Source organism: Amphiura filiformis, chromosome 7, assembly GCF_039555335.1.
Source record: "Amphiura filiformis chromosome 7, Afil_fr2py, whole genome shotgun sequence".
NCBI lineage: Eukaryota > Metazoa > Echinodermata > Ophiuroidea > Amphilepidida > Amphiuridae > Amphiura > Amphiura filiformis.
The window spans coordinates 19555505-19578611 of NC_092634.1; the positions used below are offsets into that span (position 1 = coordinate 19555505).

The 23107-nt window shown below is 36.0% G+C and overlaps 2 protein-coding genes across 3 annotated transcripts; both read left to right on the forward strand.

Annotated features, from left to right (window-relative positions):
* Window positions 1-21294, forward strand: LOC140156299 (uncharacterized). Of its 2 annotated transcripts, none has more exons than XM_072179278.1 (3): window positions 1-80; window positions 18657-18792; window positions 20120-21294. In XM_072179278.1, the coding sequence occupies exons 1-3, from the start codon at window positions 53-55 to the stop codon at window positions 20619-20621; spliced, it is 666 nt and encodes a 221-aa protein (XP_072035379.1). In that variant the 5' UTR covers window positions 1-52; the 3' UTR covers window positions 20622-21294. The 2 variants fall into 2 exon arrangements, with proteins under 2 accessions (XP_072035379.1, XP_072035378.1); XM_072179277.1 differs by lacking the exon at window positions 1-80 and adding an exon at window positions 12793-12976.
* LOC140156854 (uncharacterized) lies at window positions 7760-10764 on the forward strand. The gene is made up of 3 exons (XM_072179849.1): window positions 7760-7813; window positions 8607-8748; window positions 8929-10764. Exons 1-3 carry the CDS (start codon window positions 7786-7788, stop codon window positions 9590-9592), a joined length of 834 nt encoding a protein of 277 aa, XP_072035950.1. The 5' UTR covers window positions 7760-7785; the 3' UTR covers window positions 9593-10764.
* Window positions 21295-23107: the final 1813 nt, after the last annotated feature.

Here is a 23107-nt window from a genome sequence, read left to right on the forward strand (position 1 = left end):
GTCAGTGCATTGAGATTAGACTTCACACGGGATACCGTCAGTAACGGCAAACATGTTTATACGCTGGATGCAGAACAATGGTAAATACATTTAGTGCTATTTTTTTTATAAATATATCGTTATAATTTTACTTTGAAATGTACATGGAGATGACGGCTTACAAGGAAAGTCCGAAAATTATAAACAATTTAGTGTCTACATTTAACATTAAAATATCTGTAATAATGCCAGTAAATAGAAATATCAGAGTACTGCGTATATAGAGTGTCCTTACACTTCTAAGAAAAGCAATTATCTTACTGACACTAAACATAAAACAAAATTATAAAGTATTTAAAGTAGTTAATAGATAAAACATATTGTTCTCGTTGTTTTGGCATTTTATCTGCACAATGGAAGTTTATTCTATTATGTTATGTCAATTTGAATGGAAAAAAAGAGATCATTTCAAAAGTGACACATTTGCAATACTTCTTCCTTCAGGGGATTATCAACGGCTTTTGTAACGGACTCATTATGATGTGACATCAACAATCGCTCACATTATTAGCGTGTTGCGGGAGAAAACTTTTGTTACTATTGAAATAATCTCTCATTTCATTTTAATTGCTATGTTGTAAAAATCGCATTGTGCCAAATGAGGTGTCAAAATACCTAGAACAAACTTTTCCATATGCTGACTACATAATTGATGATTTAGGTGTGGGGTAGAGCAGTGGGGTAGGGCCGGATTTTTAGAAAATAAATAAAATAAAATGAAAAAATAATGGCCGCGGAGCGCGCTTGTGCGACGCAGGGGGTTGTCTAAGGGGGATGTTCCTCTACAGAAGTAAGAAACTTGTGCAAAATGAGGATCTAATTGAGTGGTGGACAATTTTGGCACTATTAGGCTATAGTGTAAAATTTTACTTGAAAAAGCCACAAATGTGTAAAATTAATTCCCTATAAATTGTGTTAAAATAGGAAATTAGCAAATGTTGAAAGAAGAGCGAAAATGGTTTAATATAATATGTTTATCCACTACGCTGTCTGAGGACGGGTGTTCCCTCCTGAGAAGTTTGCAAAATGAAGGTCCAATTCAAGCCATTTGGTGCATCATTTTTACACCATTCAAAACAATTGCTTAAAAAAAGGGCCCGAACTCAATTTGCAAAATTTGAGATTCGTAAACATGGTTAAAGCCGTGCATAAAACGCCGGGATGAAGTCGGTAGGAATAATGACTTTGGTGGTAAAATGTGACGGACTCTGTATCGGCGGGGCCGCACTAGTAATTTTCACATGCTTTTAGGATGCGGACCCGCCTTCAAGCCCAATGCCTAAAATAATCACAGGCCATTATTATAGGACCTACTTCCAATCGACCCGACTACTGCGGGTTTTTATTAAGCATAGCCCTACTCAATTACGTGAAATTTAACCTTCCTTTTCTCTCCTCCTTTTCTCCCTTTTCTCTTCTCCTTCCCCCTTTCTCTTATCTTCTCTTCTCGCCTTTCTCTCTCTTTTGGGGGGGTAGCAGAGCCAGTCGGCGCTCCCCTGAATCCGCGCCTGAAATGAGTAGGATGTGTTTGTTTAGGGGATGCGGGGTACGTGTGGCTGTAGGCCTACCACATTAATGAACTAAACTTACTCTTCGTGGGATTACGAATCGTAAACACAAACAACACAGGTGATAATAAATCCAGTAGCAAACATCACTTTAATCAACTAGATGCAACAAGTTTACAACTTTCTTTTTAAAGCCTTAATGTACGATCGTTTTAAATTTTTCTTTTTTTCTTCCAAAATGATAAAATAGTTAAAGGCCCATTCAGTGATTTGCTCATCCGGACGATAGTAAAAATCATCAAAATTCAGATTTTGGTACCTTTGTCATTGTCATAGATGTGCCAAACATAGCCTGCGAGTGGTTCAGCCGAAAGACATTTTACACGAATCTGTAATTTAGATACTGACAGTATCTAAATTAGCTACGTGTATTTAAATGTGGCTTCAACTTCGTCAGTGCTGCTGGGTTTTTTTTTCGTTTTTTGCCAAATTTGTCATTTCAAAAATACCAATTGACAATTTGAATGACTTATCCTTCAAACAATTTTATTTTTTTACACTTGCGCAGTTGCGCTGAATCACTGAATGGGTCTTTAATATGCAATCATTATGAAAGTTCCCAATACATTTGGAGGCGAAAAACATTGGAAATTTGCACACCAAAAAAAAAACCACATAAATTTCACCTCTATCACTCGAAATATCTCGCATAATATCACGCCATGTATGCCGCTGAGTGTATATCCCATAGACAATCCAGGGACAATCCATTGGAAATCACTATACCACACAATTTATTCTCTACCTGAAGTCGAGAATGAAAGATTAGAATATTTGCTTATAATTATTTGTTTTCAATTTTCGAATTTTTTTTGTTTTCAATACGTTTCATAATAATACATTTTATTTTTTCTATATTCTGTCAAAAAGCTTCAAAAAATAAATCAAAAGTGGCCTATCGTATGGCCGATACCAATTAAGGGTATCTACCATCCGGCGGTATCACCCATCGAGTATCGCCCAGCACCGAAATCCATATTACAATGGCGACGGCCAGTACAGGAATATTTAGCTGGCAGAGACAGTTGTTTAAAGTGAAATGGACCGGATTAACGTGCCTGATGGCATATTAATTATGCTCCAACATACACTGTCAATGTTTCCACTTTAGTTGATTTTGTGCAACAAGTTGCACAAATTAACGTGTTTGTCCCAAACACGTGTGATTATGTAGCGTTTTACATTATAATTCAGTGTTGGTGTTTTACTCAGACATTGTCAGATGGCGGCCCTAAAAATCGCCTATTACTAAAAACCAACCATAATATTATCATTCAGATTTTACTGTTTCAAAACTGAAACAGATGTGCTGGCTAGCGAACACAAATTTTGCATATCATTGTCAACTGGAAGGGGAAAAATACGTTTAATTTCATTGATAACATGAAATTGATGCAAATTTGTGTTTTCAAAGCTGTGTATAATTAGTGAATTTCCCCAAAAAATAAATTTTAATACTTTTTGAGCCGGACATTGGTGCTAAATATGTGTGTGTGAACGGATTCACGGTAGCAATTCTGAAATTCAAGATAATTATACTCCTGGTTATGAATGTCGCCTGACGTACCACTTTTTGGCTTATACCTAAAAAAGCATGTAAGCTACATCTTAATACCGATGCCACCAATAGAACGAGAAGATTTGCCCCTTCGTTTTGCATTCCACTTTGTCCATTTTTTTTCGAATTTCTTCACAAAATGCAAAAAACCCGCAAAAAAATGTGAAAAATCAATATTTCCGAGGTCCGACTGATTTTGCTTGATCGCATCACAATTATGGGCGTTATTCTTCTATAAAATGTCTCATGTTTTGTTTTCCCTACTCTTGCTTTTTTAATGTGATGTAACTGTTTATATCTACCCTGCGTGACCATTAATAATATGGATAATGATCTGTACTGGGCTTTTATGCCATTTTTTTTACAAATTATAAGTAGACCTATTACAGAGTGTCTAAAAAATGGTAATAGAAACCCAACACCGTCATTTTTTGAGACACAATTTGTTCATCCTTTCTCTTGTTGCTAGCAAAATTCATATCAAAAGCACAACTCAGGCGTAATGTTTTGAACTTCCCGCTACACAGTGCGTGATACGGTCTAGCTTGTCCATTTTTTATGAGCTGGTTATGAATGGACAGGAACCAATCAGATCACCTGCTGAGGCTGCCGTCATGCTAAATGACAAATGAAATATTGTTTTAAAATCTGTCAAGCCTTTTGAAATCTGGTAATAACGTCATACAAAGAGACAAAACGTGAATACGGATTTGGTATTTCAGTTCCAGATTCAATGCTATGTTGATGGATACGTATGCACTGATATGGACTGTTCAAAATGTAAAACAATACTTCACAATTCATCTTTATACACTTAGAAAATTTTATCGTCAATTTTTAATCAATCATTTTCTGCATAAATTCAGCAATCTGAGTACGTCCTCGGTTTTAACGAACCAAACCACCACAAACAAGCATACATGTCCGCACAAGACGCTGCAATACGTTGGAAAGATCTAGAAACAGCTGGTAGAGCAAATGGTGCAATATATTTTTGGAGTCCAGCCGCTGCACCCGGCGGTGATAGTTACATTGAATGGTTCGACACGTTTTTCGAACATCGTACAGATTGTCAAATAGATTTTCTTGCCACTCATTCATATAACTGCAAAGCCACTGGGGTTATGAATTTTCTGACAAATTTATGGGAGAGATATGGTAAAAAATTTGGTTGACAGAGTTTGCCTGCCCCACACTACCGATCCTAACGATCAGCTTAATTATATGAAGGAGCTCTTACCCCTATTAGAACAAGCGGAATTTGTTGAAAGGTATGCATGGTATTGTAACCGACTAACCGATCCAAACGGCTATGTCAAGCCATCTGCATCCCTCTTAGAAGAAACTGAGGCTAAGCTTACACCGCTTGGAGAATATTACAATAATTTCAATCCTTAATATCACGCAGTGTAATTTAGTTGTCAACCAAATTTCAATTTGAAATAAAGAAAATCTTTGTGGGTTCCGGGTGTCTAAAGTTATTAGACTTATGTATTTGCATAAGTCAATTAATTATGTTTCGATTTGGGGAAAGCTATTGGTTAAATACCACTAATAGGCCTGGGCGATACATTGAAATACGATGAGGAACTATTTGTTTTCATGGCATTCGAAAAGACTGCATTAAAATCGCTGAAATTGATCAAGTTATATAACCAAAAAAGTACTTTTTAGAGTCCTTAAGGTTATTAATTATTTTAATCTGTTGTGATTTGGTAGTTCACAGCATCTTACGAATGGTAGGGAGCTTTGCCAAAAACTGCATTGCTCAATTCATAGCGAGCGTGTAGAAGAATTCAAATATCACAGATATACTTTTATAGGTGCTGCGGTTCTTGAGTTACGTTGTAAAGAGGGCTAAAACAACAACACTTTTGTAAAACGTACATAACTCCTTAACAACAATAAATTAAGCAAGTCGAAGTATTGATTAATTGATGCCTTTCATTTCTTGAAGATGTAAATATAAAAATATAGATTCTCTATATTTTGATCAATAACGTAAGAACTAATTGACGTATCCAAATTTGAATGACATTTTTGAAATTCTCAGAAATGTTTGATTTAACAAATTGATCTAGAGACTGAGATAACGTAGCCTGCCCCCCCTCCATCACTTGCACATTCGAGATCATATCCTCAAAACTATTGTTGTTTTGCCAATGATATCTAAAAGATAACTAAAAAACATTTATAGAATTATTATGATACCAAACTTGTACCATTTTGACTCCTACTTATAGATGAGCTGACCTCAATGTTTATTGCTGGTTCGAACTCCAGAAATGTGAATAACGTGGTACAGATCCGGGTGGCTCATAACGCCTTGGCCACCGGTAAACGAGCCAAGGGAAACACGCAGAATGTAAAATGCGGCCCAAAACGGATGCTAGAAGATAAGCAGTGTGTGCAGGACCCAATCGCGTGCAAGCATGAGTTTTATCTCCGATGAGCTTATTGCAGACTTCAACTCAGCACGTGCTACGGGAGAGGAAAAGTTGACCAGCTTCTTGCGAGACGGATGCTCAGTAAGAATACCTCAATCCATGCATGCGTCCCACTGAGCAAACGCTTGACGTTTGCCAAGATGGCAGCCACAGAGAAGTTGGGGAGAAACTCAAAGCGAGAGCTGCTGCAATAGGGCCAAGCATTTTCAAGATTGTAATAGATCTGGTTGAGGTCATTGAAGCTGTAGACCTTACAGCGTTGCGAGAACTTCATATTATCAGGGAGTATGTGGCCTTATTTAACTCCAACTGCTCATACAGGAAGACTGAAATTTCATACTGAAAATTTTCAACAAGTAAACGGAAAATGTGGAGTCATTTTCAGACATGTAATGCAGAAATCTATTTTGCCCTCACCACCGGACCCACCGCTGGCCAATGTGCAGGCAAGCGAATTTAATTTAAAAACCTTAAGGGGGTACTACACCCATTGAATTTTTTTTTGCATTTTGTGAAAAAAAAAAAAAAAAAAAATTGGACAAAGTAGTATGCAAAATGAAGGGGCAAATCTTCTCGTTCTATTGGTGGCATCGGTATCAATGTAGCTTACATGCTTTTTACAGGTAGAAGCCAAAATGTGGTACATCACCAATATTTTAAATTCACTTCCTTTTGGAAACCTTACTATCAACGGATTTCGTTAAAATTTTGGATACATGTTGCAAACGCATTAGAGAAATAATGTTGATATGTAAAATGGGAATAAATGGTTCTTGATGACTTCATGAACTTGGTGATTTTCAGTGCTCCACACCTATCAACAAATGAACTGGTTAAAATGCTTCTATTTTCAATGTTAAGCTATATTTTGTATTTTTAACTAGCGACATTATTTCACTGAAACCTAATTAAGCTATAGGTAAAAGGTTTCCACAACCAAACTACAGTTATGTTGAAAAATTGCATTTCTCTTCACCCATACCATCAGATTAGGTAGTTTTTCGTAAGCTTCATTTTTGTGATTTTGGTACCAATTTTACCTTTGTCTAGTTGAAATGGATTGGACAAACCAATCTAAATTGTACTCACCATTTACATCCATTCCCAAGAAATATTATTCTGTCCATCATAGCATTATATATCCAGTAAAATGACAAACTAGACCAAATATCAAAATTGATGCCTCATTGCAGCTATGTTGATATATCACATGTGTATACAAAATGGGCTAAAATTTGACCTCAACCAGGTGACATATAACCTGACCTATGATGACCTATAACCTTATAGAAATCTCTTTAACACATGATAGAGACATGATAGTATTAAATTTGCTATACCATTCATTGAGGAAGAGATATAGTTGATCACAAGTCTGAAGATGGTATAACAAAGGATATAATTTATTCTTTTCAAGTACTGACTTCAATAGAATAAATTATGTTTTGTTATGAGTGAGGCACACATACTGAGTTACTATAATCCCATAGTAAGGACATGAGATGATGAACATATTTATGTAGTTCATAAATTTGCAAGAAAAAAAAGAAGAGGGGTACTGATGAAAATCAGGGTATTATTCCCCCTTAATGCATTAGGGTCCCAAAAATACCTGCCTCCGAAAATCCCCTGGGGGAGGGGGGTTGGCATAGCCCACAACTCAAGAAAATAAATAGACCTTCCTCACTTTAATAGGCTTAGGACTAATTATTATATCAAAATAAGTTGACAGCTCGTTAATTGACTAAATTAGCAAATTTACTTCTCATATTGTTTTCCGGAAAAACTTTCATAACATACCTAACCACAATATTTGGAATTGTTGTCTACTTACGATATCCTATGTGCAATGTCTATAAAACGGGAATACACAGTACATTTTAACGTGATTCACCAATTCGAACGATGACGTAGCGCAGAATAGCCAACCATCAGTGTGTGTAACACTGTTATAGGCTTACCCATAATACTACGGGACACTGTTAAAAGCCAATACAAGTAGGCGTAAATCCGAGGCGTAAATGCTCTGTTAGACAGACAAGACAACGTAGTGGTTATGTCTAGCCTATTTTCTCCGGCAAATCAAAGATTTCAGGACATTTTTTTTCATCAGTTGGTCTTGTCAGTACATTGAGATTACACTTCAAACGGGATACCGTCAGTAACGGCAAACATGTTTATACGCTGGATGCAAAACAATGGTAAATACGTTTAGTGTTATATCTTAATAATTATATCGTTATAATTTTACTTCTGAAATGTACGGTTAGAAATAACGGCTTAGAAGGAAACTCCGAAAATTATAAACATTTTAGTGTCTACATTTAACATTAAAATATCTGTAATATCGCCAGTAAATAGAAATATTAGAGTAATAGAATGTGTAATACTGCGTAAAAAAGTGTTTAATACACTTATAACAAAAGCAATATCTTAATAAAGACACTATTAAAATTAACAAATAAAGCATACAGTTCTTAGATGAAATATTTTGTTCTGTGTATTTTAGCATTTTATTCTGCACAATGTAACTTTATTTCCTCATGTTATTCCAATTTTAATGGAAACGAGATAATTTCAAAAGTGACACATTTGAGATACTTCTTCCTTCAGGGCGATTACCACCGGCTTTTGTAACGGGTTCGTTACGACGTGACATATCAAAAAATCACTGTGCTCATAATGAGCGTGTTTCGGGACAAAAGTTTTGTCATTTTTTAAATACTCTCTTATTTTATTTAAATTGGTTTATGTTGTGAAAATCGCATTGTTCCAAATGAGCTATCAAAATACCCAAAACAAAGTTTTCCATTTGCTGACTACATAATGATTTAGGTGCAGGGTCTTTAAATTGCCTTTGTTTTAAATTTAAGGATACTCAGTTTTGCGCTTGAACACCATTTTGAAGATCTTTCTCTCGAAAAGTTAGATTAAAATATATATGCCATTAAATAGAAACATTTGTTTAACATAAAGTTTCTGAATTTGTTACAGCTTTCTATGGCTTACTTTGTCTGTCAGTCTTAGTTACTATAGACTTGGTGCATGCAGCAGCATCTACCAAGAAAGGGGTTGGCATTTCAAGGAAGCGCTACATGTGTGAGGATTTGGACCAGTTCACAAACATCACGTGGTGGTAAGAGCAATCATTGGTTTCATTAACCGTCTTAAACGAATCATTGCTTCATTAATTAATTATGGGCATTATTCTTCCTCAGAATGTTTCATTTTCCCAACTGTGGGTTTTTTAATGTAATGTAACTGTATGAAATTGCCTGCTCTAAATTTGTGGGGTTTTTTTTTTACCACGGTGCAGGTACGATTGGGGCGATTGGAACGCCTACCACACGGAACAATATGGATGTACCAACCCATTAAAAGAAAACCGTATCCCGATGATTTGGGGATGGCGCAAGGATCCTGCAAAACGGTTTCAATTCTCTGAACCATCTGAGTATGTCCTCGGTTTTAACGAACCAAACCACCCCAAACAAGCATACATGTCACCACAAGATGCTGCAATACGTTGGAAAGAGCTAGAAACAGAAGGGAGAGAAAATGGTGCAATATATTTTGGGAGTCCAGCCGCGGCACCTGGCGGCGATAATTACATTGAATGGTTCGACACGTTTTTCGAACTTTGTACAGATTGTCAAATAGATTTTCTTGCTACTCATTTATTTAACTGCAATACCAATAGAGTTATGAATTTTCTCACCAATTTATGGGAGAGATATGGTAAAAAAATTTGGTTGACAGAGTTTGCCTGCCCCCACACTACCGATCCTAACGATCAGCTTGATTATATGAAGGAGGTCTTACCTTTGTTAGAAGAAGCGGACTTTGTTGAAAGGTATGCATGGTACTGTAACCGACTAACCGATCCAAACGGCTATGTCAAGCCATCTGCTTCCCTCTTAGAAGCAAATGAGACTAAGCTTACACCGCTTGGAGAATATTACAATAATTTCAATCAATAATATCACGCAGTGTAATTTATTGTCAACCAAGTTTCAATTTGAAATAAAGAAAATATAAATCTTTATGGGTACCGGGTGTCCCAAAGTTATTAGACCCATTTACATAAGTTAATTAATTATAATAGATTTTAAAGATATTATAATTATATTATATTATGTTGTGAAATTTTGAAGAAGAAAAAAGTGACAGTCTTAGGGGTAAATATTTAGAGATTCGTCACAAAACTCACAGATATAACAACATCAGCAGTCCAAGCAAATTTCCAGATTATGAAATGTGACCAATCTGGTAATACAATGACTGATTTTAATATCGATCCCACAATACATTGCACATAGACTTGCTCAATTCAAATTTCCTAGTTTAAATCAACCGTTTCATTTTTTTTACAGAACATATACTTGGAATGCTAACTCAACAAATGATGACCTTTATCAATTAAATTTGAGAAATTTGATTAATTAATTGTTTTCATTATTATACATACCTTAACGTATTACCAGATGTGACACATTTCCTAGTTCGCCCGGACTAATCAGTGTTGGGTTGTTTATCTTCAAGGAAATAGCATTCTCTCTCCAACCTTGTATCGAAAATAGTTTATAACTCTAAGACATTTTTAAAATAGCATAAGGTTTTTTGAAGTACGTGTATGGCGGGCACAAAAGAAGAGTGTGTACTTTTATTTGGGTAATCTTTTGTATGCTTTTTCAGTTGTGAAATGATTACCCAAATCAAAGTACGCCCTCTCCCTTTGTGCACGTCATACTTCAAAAAGGCTTATTATTGTTATTTTATTGGTGTTAAGACCAAAAGTATGGGTGTAATAACTCGTAGGACACCTGTGTATTTCATTTCGAATCCTTAATAAAAGTATAATAATAAAGATAGACTAGTAGGATGGCCTGTGCTTTTGTGGTTCAGTGGTTTTGAAATAATTCCAGTGGTATTGGTTGGTATTAAACGATTATGTAAAGAACTAGAATTTACTGTTTTTTGCATACCGTATATTCGCGGTTGATATTTACGATAAATTAAATAAGTAAGAGAATAAATTACTTCTTACAGTTGTGTTGTATCGTGTTTTGTTAAACCCCTCCACTCGGGTGTCATGTCGACTGCAGACGACAAGTTTCATTTATTTTTTTCAAAAATTTAAGAATATTGTAAATTGGCATGACTTTTATTTTTATTTTTTTATTATTATCTTTTCACTCATTACATGATACAAGAATAATACATAAGAATAATACATTATTCATTATAAAGATATAAGCAATAATACATAGGTATATAATAAACTATGGAAATGCATAATACAACGATGAGTGAAGGAATTGCAGTTGAGGCCCAAAGGCCTGTAGCTCTGTAACCCCTTGTCACAGGTATATGGCATTTATTTGACATGGCAGCAGGTTGGTAGACAACAATGACCATACTTGGAATCAGCATGACAAATGCATTAAAATGGTTCTTAAAGCTCAATGGTTCTTAAAGCTCTTGATATTTTGAAAAAAAATATCTCAAACCTTGGCCTTTTTATGTTGAAGCACGCAGGGCATTAAGCTTCAATAACCTTCTTCCGGCTAGCGGCTTCCTTATCTTTCTCGCTCTTTCCTTCAATCGATCGTCACTCCTCTCTTCGCTCTTTATCCCCCCCCCCCTCTATCTGTCGTTCCATCTTTCTTCAAGACAATGTGATTTTATTTTCAATTATTTATTTATTTTGAATTCACGCATTTCATTAATGTCATTTTCGTCATTCGTTGTATAGATTGTATCTTTAACGTCATTGAGTAAGTGGCAGAAGTGTAATTAAGGGTGTTGAAGGAAACAATTAGTCTCTTAATTGATGCCTTTCATTTCTAAGCCAATATACAGGGTGTCCCATAAAAGTGAGTTCCAACGAATCTTGTGATATTAAAAAAATATATTTGCACCAATCGTTCCGTGCTTACAAATATGTAAAAACCACATCATTAGATATCATTAATTTGCAAATAATTATAGCTTATTTGATAAAAAACGGTTTTGAAGATGTAAATATAAAAATATAAATTCTCTATATTTTGATCAATAACGTAAGAACTAATTGACGTATCCAAATTTGAATGACATTTTTGAAATTCTCAGACATTTTTGATAAAAATAATTGATCCAGAGACTGAGATACGTAGCCCCCCCCCCCCCATCACTTGCACATTCGAGATCATATCCTCAAAAATATTGTTGTTTTGCCAATGATAGCTAAAAGATAACTAAAAAACATTTATAGAATTATTATGATACCAAACTTGTACCATTTTGACTCCTACTTATAGATGAGCTGACCTCAATGTTTATCGATATCGATTATGCGTGCGCGAACTACATACAGCCACTTATCGTGATGCGGCGGGGGTTTTAAAAACACAGGTCCTGTACACCATATGATACGTGCGCATACTGCCAGGCAAGGAACAATGGTAATTGCCGAAAACCGCCTGCTAATGACGTCACAAGTCAACTCAAGTGGTGATGTAACTGGATTAATAACGATAGCAATGGGTTTACACTACTTTTGAATGTATTGCGCGCACTAGGCGACGCCGCGGCGTACAGAGATAAAGACCGGGATAACTCTATAGAATTTTCACATTATGCTGATCACCCGAGCCTGTAAGATATTGTGTCTTTGAAAAGAGCGGCAATCATTGCACATATGCATCCTGTTTGTAGTGAAGGGCGAATACGTTCAAAGATAGTGTAAACCCGTTGCTATGGTAATCAATCCTGTAACATAACTACTTTTACAGCGACTTCTTAGTATAATGATTAAGGTACAATGTTTTTTCACATTCGCATAACATGAAAAAATATACATGGACAAAGTTCTGAATATTCTAGAATATTAAAACAATAAACAATAATTTCGGTGAAACAATAACCACAAACTTTTCAATTGTAGTCTACTTACGATATCCTATGCACAATGTCGTTAAAACCGGAATTTTCCAGTAAAAGAAGGAAAAAATATTAAAATAGCGCCGCCAATCGACGAATTACAAGATACAATGACGGCAACTCGAAGTACTAATATTAGTGGAAGTAGCAATTCGAACGATGACGTAGAGCAGAATAGTCAATCATAAGTGGGTGTAATATAATATTACATATAGGCCTACCCATAATCTTGGGTCACTGAGAAAAACCAATATATATAACTGAGCAGGCGTAAAGACAGCGTGGTGGCCGGTTACGTCTGTTAAGATTTCAGGACATCCGTGGAATAAACACATCTTCATTTCTTCATCAGCTGGTCTTGTCAGCACAGTGAGATTAGACTTCACACGGGGTATCGCCATTAACGTCAAACATGTTTATACGCTGGATGCAGAACAATGGTAAATACGTACTCTTTTTTCACATTCATATGATAATTTTACAATTTACTGTCTGTACAGGGTGAAAGCCAAAGGTGCCATAATTATTTTGAATAGGATGGGCATCCCGCCAAAACCTGCTTTGGTTGAAAAAAACCTTATGTCAGTGATTGTTTTGATGATTTTTTGATGTGTTCCCAAAATTGGGCAAGTGGATGTAAGGGGTTTTGCAACAAAGCTCTTCATATAGATTTTTCTTGGAATGCGACTTTCAGCAGATACCCAAAGCGCTACGGACCGCTACATACCAATCCCCTAAGAATGCAATGGGCAGCGCAAGTTGACCTCAATGTTGAGTGTGACAGATGCCCGGGCTGATCCCTGCTCTTTACGAAAAGGCCTGCAACTTTTGAGTTCATAGAAAAAATATCTTCCTTAACATATTGGACTAACACTGCAGCTATATGATATTTCACAATATAATAGTAATGGAAAGAATTTAAGTCCCCAAAGCATTTTTACAAAAACCACACTGACCTAAACCCTAATTCTAACATAATCCTGGCCTAGCCTAACCCTATCACTTAAGAGAGATTTTCTGAGAAATACTGATGCCATGGGAAAAAGGTGGAAGATGGGGTTCAGCAAATTTCAACCATATTTTGGCAATTTAATAAGTTTGGATAAGTGTTCATAATAATCAGTTTAAAAAAATCTGCTATGCCCCCTCCTGGGAAATATGGGGCCCCCTAAAATATGCCCCCTAACACGTATTTCCCTGACTTGTAAAATGCAGTTTTATGCCATTTTTGAACAAATTTTTGGCACCTAAGACAAGCATCTATGAAAGTAAATTTTTCTACACACCTTCTTTCATCCTTTGTCTTTATCAAAATATATAAAACAACAAATGTTTATATTGGGATGTTCCATTTATGAACAGGGGTGGGGCCCATATTTCACATTTTACAACTTTTGAAAAAAAGTGAAATATCCCTCTACTTTGTGATGTCATTGTAGGAGTTCCTCAATCTTTCTCACATTGTTCATTACAGGAGAGAACCTCTGTACATAGGTCATTTATATAATGCAATAAAAATCATGGAGACTTTTTTACTTTTCATAGAACACAAACATGGATTTTCCCAATATGTGACATTGGTATAATGATGCTGTATAAAACACCAACATCAAATATAAGATCTTTTCACTGTAGCAGTCCCTTTTTTTGAGCCAATAGTCAGTTATTGCATTGAGGAGTTAAGAACCACATTTAAGAATGCAAATCAAATACAGGGGTAGATGTTTCTCTTTTACAGCATATTGGTAAAATCGCCAGTAGATAATGCTCCTTGAATATGAGCCCCTACCTCATGTCACAAGCTCGTATTCATAGGCCTACATGTTAGTGGTATTATGAATCACAAGCTCCTATTCTGATTCTTAATCATTTCACATGCATCAGTACTTAAGCTATAGGACCTAGGCCTTGTAGGGCTTCATACCCCAAAGTACTAAATCCTAATAACCTGGGGGTGGAACTTAATGCTAGGAGTGGGCTATAAATGGGACTTGTTTTGTTTTGCTTCGGGATAAGGTTTTTTGTATGTTCTATTTGACCTAGGCCTATCTCAACATGAAATTACAAAATGATAAGCCTGGGTTTCAAAAAAGAATGTGCACAGCAAAAATCCAAAATGGCCGCATTTTCCCCTGAAAATCACATTTTTAGCCATAACTTTGTCATTTTTTGGTCTTTTTACCAGGTTCTGGTGTCTAGTCTATATGTTGTTTTGGGTCAATCAATCTATTTATGCAGTTAGAAGTAGTCTCAAATCTTCATGTGTTGAGTTACGACCATTTCTGACCCAATGCACCTTTTTTACCCAAATTTTGAACCAGGCCCATAGACCTCATATTTAAATTACAGAAAAAGCTAGATAACAGGTTAAAACTTACATAACAATATAAATTGGAAAAACGAAATAGACACACAACATACGTTACATCAAGTAAAAAATGTAGATTTTTGCACTGCAGACTTTTATACAATTTTGATAGTTTAATGGATTTTATTATATTTACATTTTTAGCAATTTCTTGCATTACAAAAGTTTGTATTACACTTTACTGATTATACGATAATTCAAGGAGAAGGCAGTTTCCATGGCAACGGCCATTTATACTAATTTTAAAGCAAATTTCCCCGGTAACATTTTTCGACAAATTCCCTCATCATGTGAACATGACCTAAACATTTAACCCGGAATAGCCAGTATCAGGGATAATAAATTTTCTTTTCCTGATCTTTTTTTACACTGTCAGTAGGGGAGAGCTCCAACCAAGTCATGTGTATTGACCCTTGACCTTCTACGGTGACAGTGGTATGTTAAAATAAGATGAGGGGAAAAATGTATTATCCCCGATACTGGCTATTTGAGAGTAAAATTTTTAAGGACATCTCCACAATATGAGGTAAAATTTACAAAAAAAAAACATAATATAAATGGCTAGTTGTTATGTTGCTACGGAAACTGATAAGTGTCACAGGCACAATCTCAAACTGCTGCATGATAGTGTCCTATATCATCATCAGTGCCATGCTGCTAAACTTTCATCCCCGGTATCAGTACCAACGCGCATCAGGTGATCCACTCGAAGGTTTTGTCCCCCGCGTTTCGTCCCCATTATCATCAAGGTAAAACCCAATATAGGCCTACCAACTTTTGTTGCCTCCCTCATCCCAGATGACAGCAACAACATTTTTCTGTGACCTATGACCTTTGAATTTTGGGCAGTTTGACCCCAAATTTTGAGCAATTTGTTGCATTAAAAAAGTTTGTATTACACTTAAAGGAGTATTTCGTGATCCTAGCATCCTCTATTTATGTCATTTTTCATTAGATATCCACGAAAAAAAACTATTCCCAAAATTTCAGTTGCTTCCGATTTTGCGTTCGCGAGTTATGCATGATTATGTGTATTACACTGCTCCATAGACAATGCGTTGTAATTTCGTTCTGGTGCACCAGAACGAAATTCAAATTTCACGATATCTTTGCTAAACGAATTAATCTGCAAGAAATATTGTGTACATAAACATTATGTAGCCCGAGGTTTCCAGTGATATAAAAATCTCAACTTTTTTTGAGAAAAGTGGGGGGATGAGGCTGTGGATCACGAAATGCCCCTTTAATGAGTATATTATTGATATATGGATTCTTTAATTTTAAGCTTCATGTATTAGGAGATTTCAAAGGGAAAGCAATTGCCATGGCAATGCCCATTTATACTAATATTTAAGCGAATTTCCCCAGTAATCTATGATCTTTGAATTTTGGGCAGTTTGACCCCAAATTGACCCATTTTCTTCATTTTGAGCAATTTGTTGCATTAAAAAAGTTTGTATTACACTTTATAAGTATATTGATATTCATGGATTCTTTAATTTTAAGTATTAGGAGATTTCAAAGAGAAGGCAGTTGTCATGGCAATGGCCATTTATACTAATATTTAAGCGAATTTCCCCAGTAACATTAAGCAAGTTCGATTTCACAAGAAAAGTAGGCCCTCTCCGAATTAACTGCTAACAGAGCCCGTTTTAGTACTAGTTTCGATGTTGTATCACTTTCTAACATTTGTTAATAAAAACTGAACCTTACCTGTAAAGATATACAAAATTAAGCTTAAGTGAAAATTTAGGCTTTATTTAATACAGCTAAAAATAAAGAAAAATATTGTCATTTTTAAACTTAGAAAATCACCGTACCTGAGTTTAGCATGAAAATATTGCACTTTTGCACTTTTCTGAAAAAAGAGCATAAAGTAAGATGTGCTCATTTTAAAACGGAAAAAGTCTCCACGATTTTATTTGCTCAATTGTTCAACCTATATCTACTTTATCCAACAAGTAAATAACTTTGACAAAAATATTGAGGAACTCTCACAATCATCATGCAAACTTTGCTTCAAAATTAGGATTTTGCACTTTTCTGAAAAAGAGCATAAAGTAAGATGTGCTCATTTTAAAACGGAAAAAGTCTCCACGATTTTTATTTGCTCAATTGTTCAACCTATATATACTTTATCCAACAAGTAAATAACTTTGACCAAAAATATTGAGGAACTCTCACAATCATCTTGCAAACTTTGCTTCAAAATTAGGATTTTTCACATTTACACAATTGCTGAAAAGGCCATTACACCCCTCTCTGAAAATGGAACAACCCAAATGTTGTCCAAAGAATTTTTAATTGTTATGTCGAGACAAGATGTGTATTATTACTGTGAAGTATAAATAAAATGTCTGCAGATGCGCGTTATTACGTGGCTCTAATCAAAAGTTAGTGCACATTTCAAAGTTTTTGTGTCTGAGAAGACAATCATGGGGGTCAATTTGAGGGGGTCCAGTATCTCCCAGTGGGGGTCCTCAAATTTTTAATACCTCCACAGTAAATACTCATGGACACATGTTTGATTGACAAAATATGAACAAAATTTGCTGACCCCCATCTTCCACCTACCATCAGAGTCTATCGGATAAAGCCTCTTAATCTTACACTAATACTAACCGTAACCATAACCCTAACCTTATCCTTAACCCTAACCTACGTGCCCTAAACCCTAACTGTAACTCATTTCAAACTAATCACCCTTCGCAATAAATAGGCTGTTCCCCACCCCCATCACCCCTTATTCAATCATTCGCTCGATCACTAATTCAAAAGTAACAAAATGGACAAAAAATAGTGAATTTCTTTTTGAAGCACCTATTTGTATCTCGACATGTTTAAGGTTATTAATTATTTTAAACTGTTGTGATTTGGTAGTTCACAGCATCTTACGAATGGTAGTGAGCTTTGGCAAAAACTGCATTGCTCAGTTCATAGCGAGTGTGTAGAAGAATTAAAATATCACAGACATACTTTTGTGCTGTAGTTCTTGAGTTACGTTGTAATGAGGGCTGAAACAACAACACTTTTGTAAAACGTATATAACTAATTAACAACAATAAATTAAGCACGTTTGCAAAGTATACAATTTGTAGAATGAACTTTTGCAAAACATCAAGGTGTTAATTTTCAATAATATATTGATCTAGATAATGAAAATCGATTTTTAGGTTGCTTCGACCAACAATACCTCGTCTACCATTAACATGTTTAAACCGCTTATCTGTTCACGTACAACTAATAGTATTTATCAAATGGGAAACTGCACATGACCCACTGTAATCACCTTCCGGCTGGAAGATACAACTATACAGGGTGTATCAAAATAAATTTGAAAAATACCACTATATTAAAACATATGAGGTATTTTGTCACAACGCCATAATTGGTAGCTGTCCTCCCACAACTTTATTCGAAAATAAAATGGATTCGAGACAAAAGAAGGCCAAATCAAGTTTGAATTAAGATAAAGTCAGTTGGGATGCGACTCTCATCCATTCTTGGCGGGTGACCATTAATAAGGACTCCGTGGCTATTTTGTGAGCTGAGTAAAAAGTCCACTAAAATCAAAGCAACATAAAAATCACACGTTTGAACACTTTCTTTACAGTCAAGATATTGGCAGGCTTAGTCTTCCACCCGGGCACCTGGGCATTTGAAGATCTTTCAATCGAAAAAAAAAATATATATATATATAATATGCCAAATGGAAACTTCTTTACACAACAAACTTTCTTAATTTGTTGCAGCTTTCTGGGGCTTACTTTGTCTGTCAGGTTTAGTTACTATAAACTTGGTGCACACATCTTCCAAGAGAGGGGTTGCCATTTCATCGAAGCGCTACATGTGTGAGGATGTGGACCAGTTCACAAACACCGGATGGTGGTAAGAGCAATTTGGGTTCATTAAACAAAGCATGGGTGTGACATCACATGATGTAATATAACCGTATGTATCTCACCATTAATAATGTGGGATAAATCAAATGGATTGCAACATTGCTAAAAAGGGAAGAATTCCGCAAACTGTAAGTTGAACATTGATCCAATATCCTGTCGATTTCTCATGATGTACTGGATATGCCTATTCCAGTGCTTACAATGGCGGAAAGACGAAATCCGTTTGAATGCAGACACACGGATTTTTAATCGCATTTCAATGGCACATAAAACTTAAAGTGATTTGGTGGTAATAGTAGAGAGGCCCCTTTCTGGCTACATAGGGTCCCGTGCAACATTTTTGGACAAAGGTGCCAGCCGGGTTAAAATTAACCATAAGAGTGCCAGCCGGGTTAATCAGAAAGATGAGACTCTTATGGTTAATTTTAACCCGGCTGGCACCTTTGTCCAAAAATGTTGCACAAAAACCTTAAGCTACCTTAACTAGAGCAGATAGACCGATGTGGCCTCTGTACTATAAGTCCTCTTATTACACAGCCCAATTACACATTGCCTCGATTTGGAACACGCACACAAACCTTCTATCAAAGGCAGCGCCCAAAGTATATGAATAGTTTCACGATATAGTGCGATACGCCCAATATAATGAATACAAACACCTAATAATAAAGTCACCTAGTATAAATGTCACTCGCACGACTTTATAAATATTGATTAACAACATGTTCCAATATGTCAGCGTTCAAATCGGACATAATATGATAATAGATAAATAAAAGCTTTAGTCCGTCAGGTCTATAAAGCGAATAAAGGTTAAATTAAGTAACAGTACAACCCCATGTCAATTAAGACTAGATAAGTGGGGGTGCCATGAACGTTGTAAAGGCAGCAGAAAACAGTCAATATTTGGTAGATCGTCCCCTGTTGCTTTTCTTACATGGAATCAATCGTATATCTAAACCATCGAAAGGCGTGTGAAGTCAGATTTTTCCGCTGCCTTTTATTCTTTTCAAAAGGTGTTAGACATCGCCGCCTTTTCTCCGCTGAAGGCCAACCGAAAAGCCTGTTCAAAATATGCCCTTAAAAATGTCTGACTAAAAAGATTATTTGGGCGAGTTCTTTCAAAGTTAGTTTTCATGTGTTTTGTTTACATGCAATTTAAACTGCCTATCACTAGAACGTATAACATGTACACAATCCTATGTCAGCATTAAATACTGGAATTGTATTTTCTTCTAATTGACGTGTCCAATTTTCAAGTTTCTAAAATTCTTAAGGTTTCGTTTGTTTTTTGTTTTTTTACCACGGTGCAGGTATGATTGGGGAGTTTCGAGTGCCTACCACACAGAAATATATAATTGTACCAACCCATTAAAAGGAAACCGTATCCCGATGATTTGGGGATGGAGCAAAGATCCTGCAAAGCGGTTCCAATTCTCAGAACGATCTGAGTACGTACTCGGGTTTAACGAGCCAAACCACCCCAATCAAGCATACATGTCACCACAGGAAGCTGCCAAACGTTGGAAAGACCTAGAAGCAGCTGGGAAAGCAAATGGTGCAATATATTTTGTGAGTCCAGCCGCGGCACCTGGCGGCGATGATTACATTCAATGGTTCGATAAGTTTTTCGCACTCTGTAAAGGTTGTCAAATAGACTTTCTTGCCACTCATTCATATAAATGCAAAGCCACTGGAGCCACTGGAGTTATGAATTTTCTCACCAGTTTATGGGAGAGATACGGTAAGAAAATTTGGTTGACGGAGTTTGCCTGCCCCACACTAATGATGCCAACAAGCAACTTAATTATATGAAGGAACTCTTACCTCTGTTAGAAGAAGCTGACTTTGTTGAAAGGTATGCTTGGTATTGTAACCGAGTAACTGATCCACACGGCCATGTAAGGCCCTCTGCCTCCCTCTTAGAAGCAAATGAGTCTAAGCTTACACCACTTGGAGAATATTACAATAATTTCACTCTGTAATATGCTAAAGTAAAAAAAAAAGGAAATCGCAGTGATTTATAGTGCGCTACGCACAATAACAACGCCTAGATGTTGATCAACAAGCCTCAGCACACTTTACAGGTTGTCGCTGACCACTATGGCCCACATAATTCCATAAACCATTAAACAACAATTCAGGAACATTGCTGCTTCAAGAGCGCACACCCTAACCATTCCACAGACCTTCGCAACCAGGATCAGCTCCCCGAGTTTTGTACGGGTTACAACGAGACAAATTAGCAGTACGTTCCTTGTCCAGGGGAATTTCAAGCAAACTCAATTTTTCCACGAGAGCGTACTATAGGCACCGTCAGGGTTCGAACCCGCAACCTCTCGTACCATAGTCTCGTACGCCATATCGATTGAGCTAACTTACCTAAAAGTACCACTGACGTCCGCAGGTTTTCAAAAGTGGAGGAGGCACGGGTCTCGATTCTCCCGACTTCGCTCGCCATAATAGCTACTTCGCCAATTTTTCCGACTGATTGTACCATTTATTATCATCCAACTTTCAATTTGATATGAAAGATATAAATCTTTGTGGGTTCCGGATGTCCCAAAACTCCTTAGACCCATGTATTTGCTAAATACGTTCTATGTTAATTTATCTTTAAAAAGATATTATGCTATATTGTGTTGAGCCAATTAGAGATACTGAAAGACCGGTAGCAGTCCACGGGGTAAATTAATTACAGATTTGTCAACAAACGTTGAGAAATAACAACATCAGCAGTCCGGACAAGTTTACCGATTTGGCAACGTGAAAACCCTGGCAATACATTGGCTGATCTGTATCGATCCCATAATGCGTTGCAGCAGACCTGCTCAATACAAATTTCCCCCTAGCTTCAAATCGATTATTAATTTATTTTACAGAACATATAACTAAGAACGCAAGGACAACAATTTTATAGTAAAAACAATGAATGATGACCTTTATCAATTACATTTAAGAAAATTGATTAATTAATTGTTTTAATTAATAATATACGAACCGTAATGTATTACCAGATTTGTCATATTTCCTAATCTGGCAATTCGCCCGTACTGATCAGTGTTGGATAGAAAGCAGGGCTGTTTAACAAGCCAGTCGGGCAGATAACTTACAGAAATTAGCTGTCCCAGAGAGATTCCACCAGCACGTTTAACTCACTTAAACTCTGAGTTCGAGCAATTCACCTGCCCGAGACGGACGGGTGCTTTTGTATCTTCACCATGTTCACCAGTTGACGCCAACGTTACCCGCTATTAGCGGGTGGGCGGGTGCTACTTCCAGGCCTTCCTGTTAACATAACATTATTGAATGTTTATGAGTACAATTGTAAGAATATTTTCATGATTCAGGGTTCGCAGGTTTTTTGCCGCATGTCGGAAAACCGCGCTTTTAACCACTTGGCAAAAACAGTTTTTGCCAGTATAATTATAAGTAACATATTAAAAAATTAAAGGCATGCGTTTTCATTACTCACTGGTGCATTTAAGGTTAAGCTTGCGAGGTGAAAGTGATTGTTTGAAATATTAGTCCTATCAAGTTCATATTTAGTCACAATGATACTCTGCGCATACGGTTGCCATGGAAACGGCGGTCATCTTGGATTTTAAGGATATCAGATTGTGCGTAGTTTTTTGTTTACTTCCAAATTACGCATTTTCCGCCAAACTTTAGAAAAAAATCCCTTTTTTTTCAAAAATTTAGCAAATTTTTACCTCTATTTCCTGTTTTCACCTTGCAAGCTTTACCTTAAGGGATCTAAAATGAGCGTTTATTGCGTTTCGACAGTATTTTTTTGAGGGACATGAGAGCACCTCAGACCTATCGAATTGCATTCTGAATACGAAGCATGTCTTTCTGATATCAAATAATTTTCATTTTTGAAAATCACAATATAATACAAATTTTATGACAAATTATAAAAATTTGATATTTTTCACATTTTTGGTATATAACAGTCCTCGAAGTAAATTATATAAATCTAATGATATATTCTTAAAGTGTATGTAGCAGGGAGGAAAAGCCGACGGTCAATTGAAAATTTTGACCTTTCATATTGAAGATATGGATTTTTTCCCAAAAAGACCTAATTTTTGTTGGTGTTTTGGGAAAAAATCCATATCTTCAATACGAAAGGTCAAAATTTTCAATTGATCGTCGGCTTTTCATCCCACCTACATACACTTTAAGTATAAATCATCAGATTTATAAAGTTTACTTCAAGTACTGTTTAAAAATATCAAAAATATCAATTTTAATGATTTGCCATAAAATGTGTATTAAATTGCGAATTTCAAAAATCA

Excerpts from the sequence above, each read along its gene's own strand:
- LOC140156299 (XM_072179278.1), top strand. The coding sequence starts at position 53 with ATGTTTATACGCTGGATGCAGAACAATG. Across the intron at positions 81-18,656 it reads ACGCTGGATGCAGAACAATG|CTTTCTGGGGCTTACTTTGT; the intron begins GTAAATACATTT and ends AATTTGTTGCAG. Across the intron at positions 18,793-20,119 it reads TTCACAAACACCGGATGGTG|GTATGATTGGGGAGTTTCGA; the intron begins GTAAGAGCAATT and ends ACCACGGTGCAG.
- LOC140156854 (XM_072179849.1), top strand. The coding sequence starts at position 7,786 with ATGTTTATACGCTGGATGCAAAACAATG. Across the intron at positions 7,814-8,606 it reads ACGCTGGATGCAAAACAATG|CTTTCTATGGCTTACTTTGT; the intron begins GTAAATACGTTT and ends AATTTGTTACAG. Across the intron at positions 8,749-8,928 it reads TTCACAAACATCACGTGGTG|GTACGATTGGGGCGATTGGA; the intron begins GTAAGAGCAATC and ends ACCACGGTGCAG.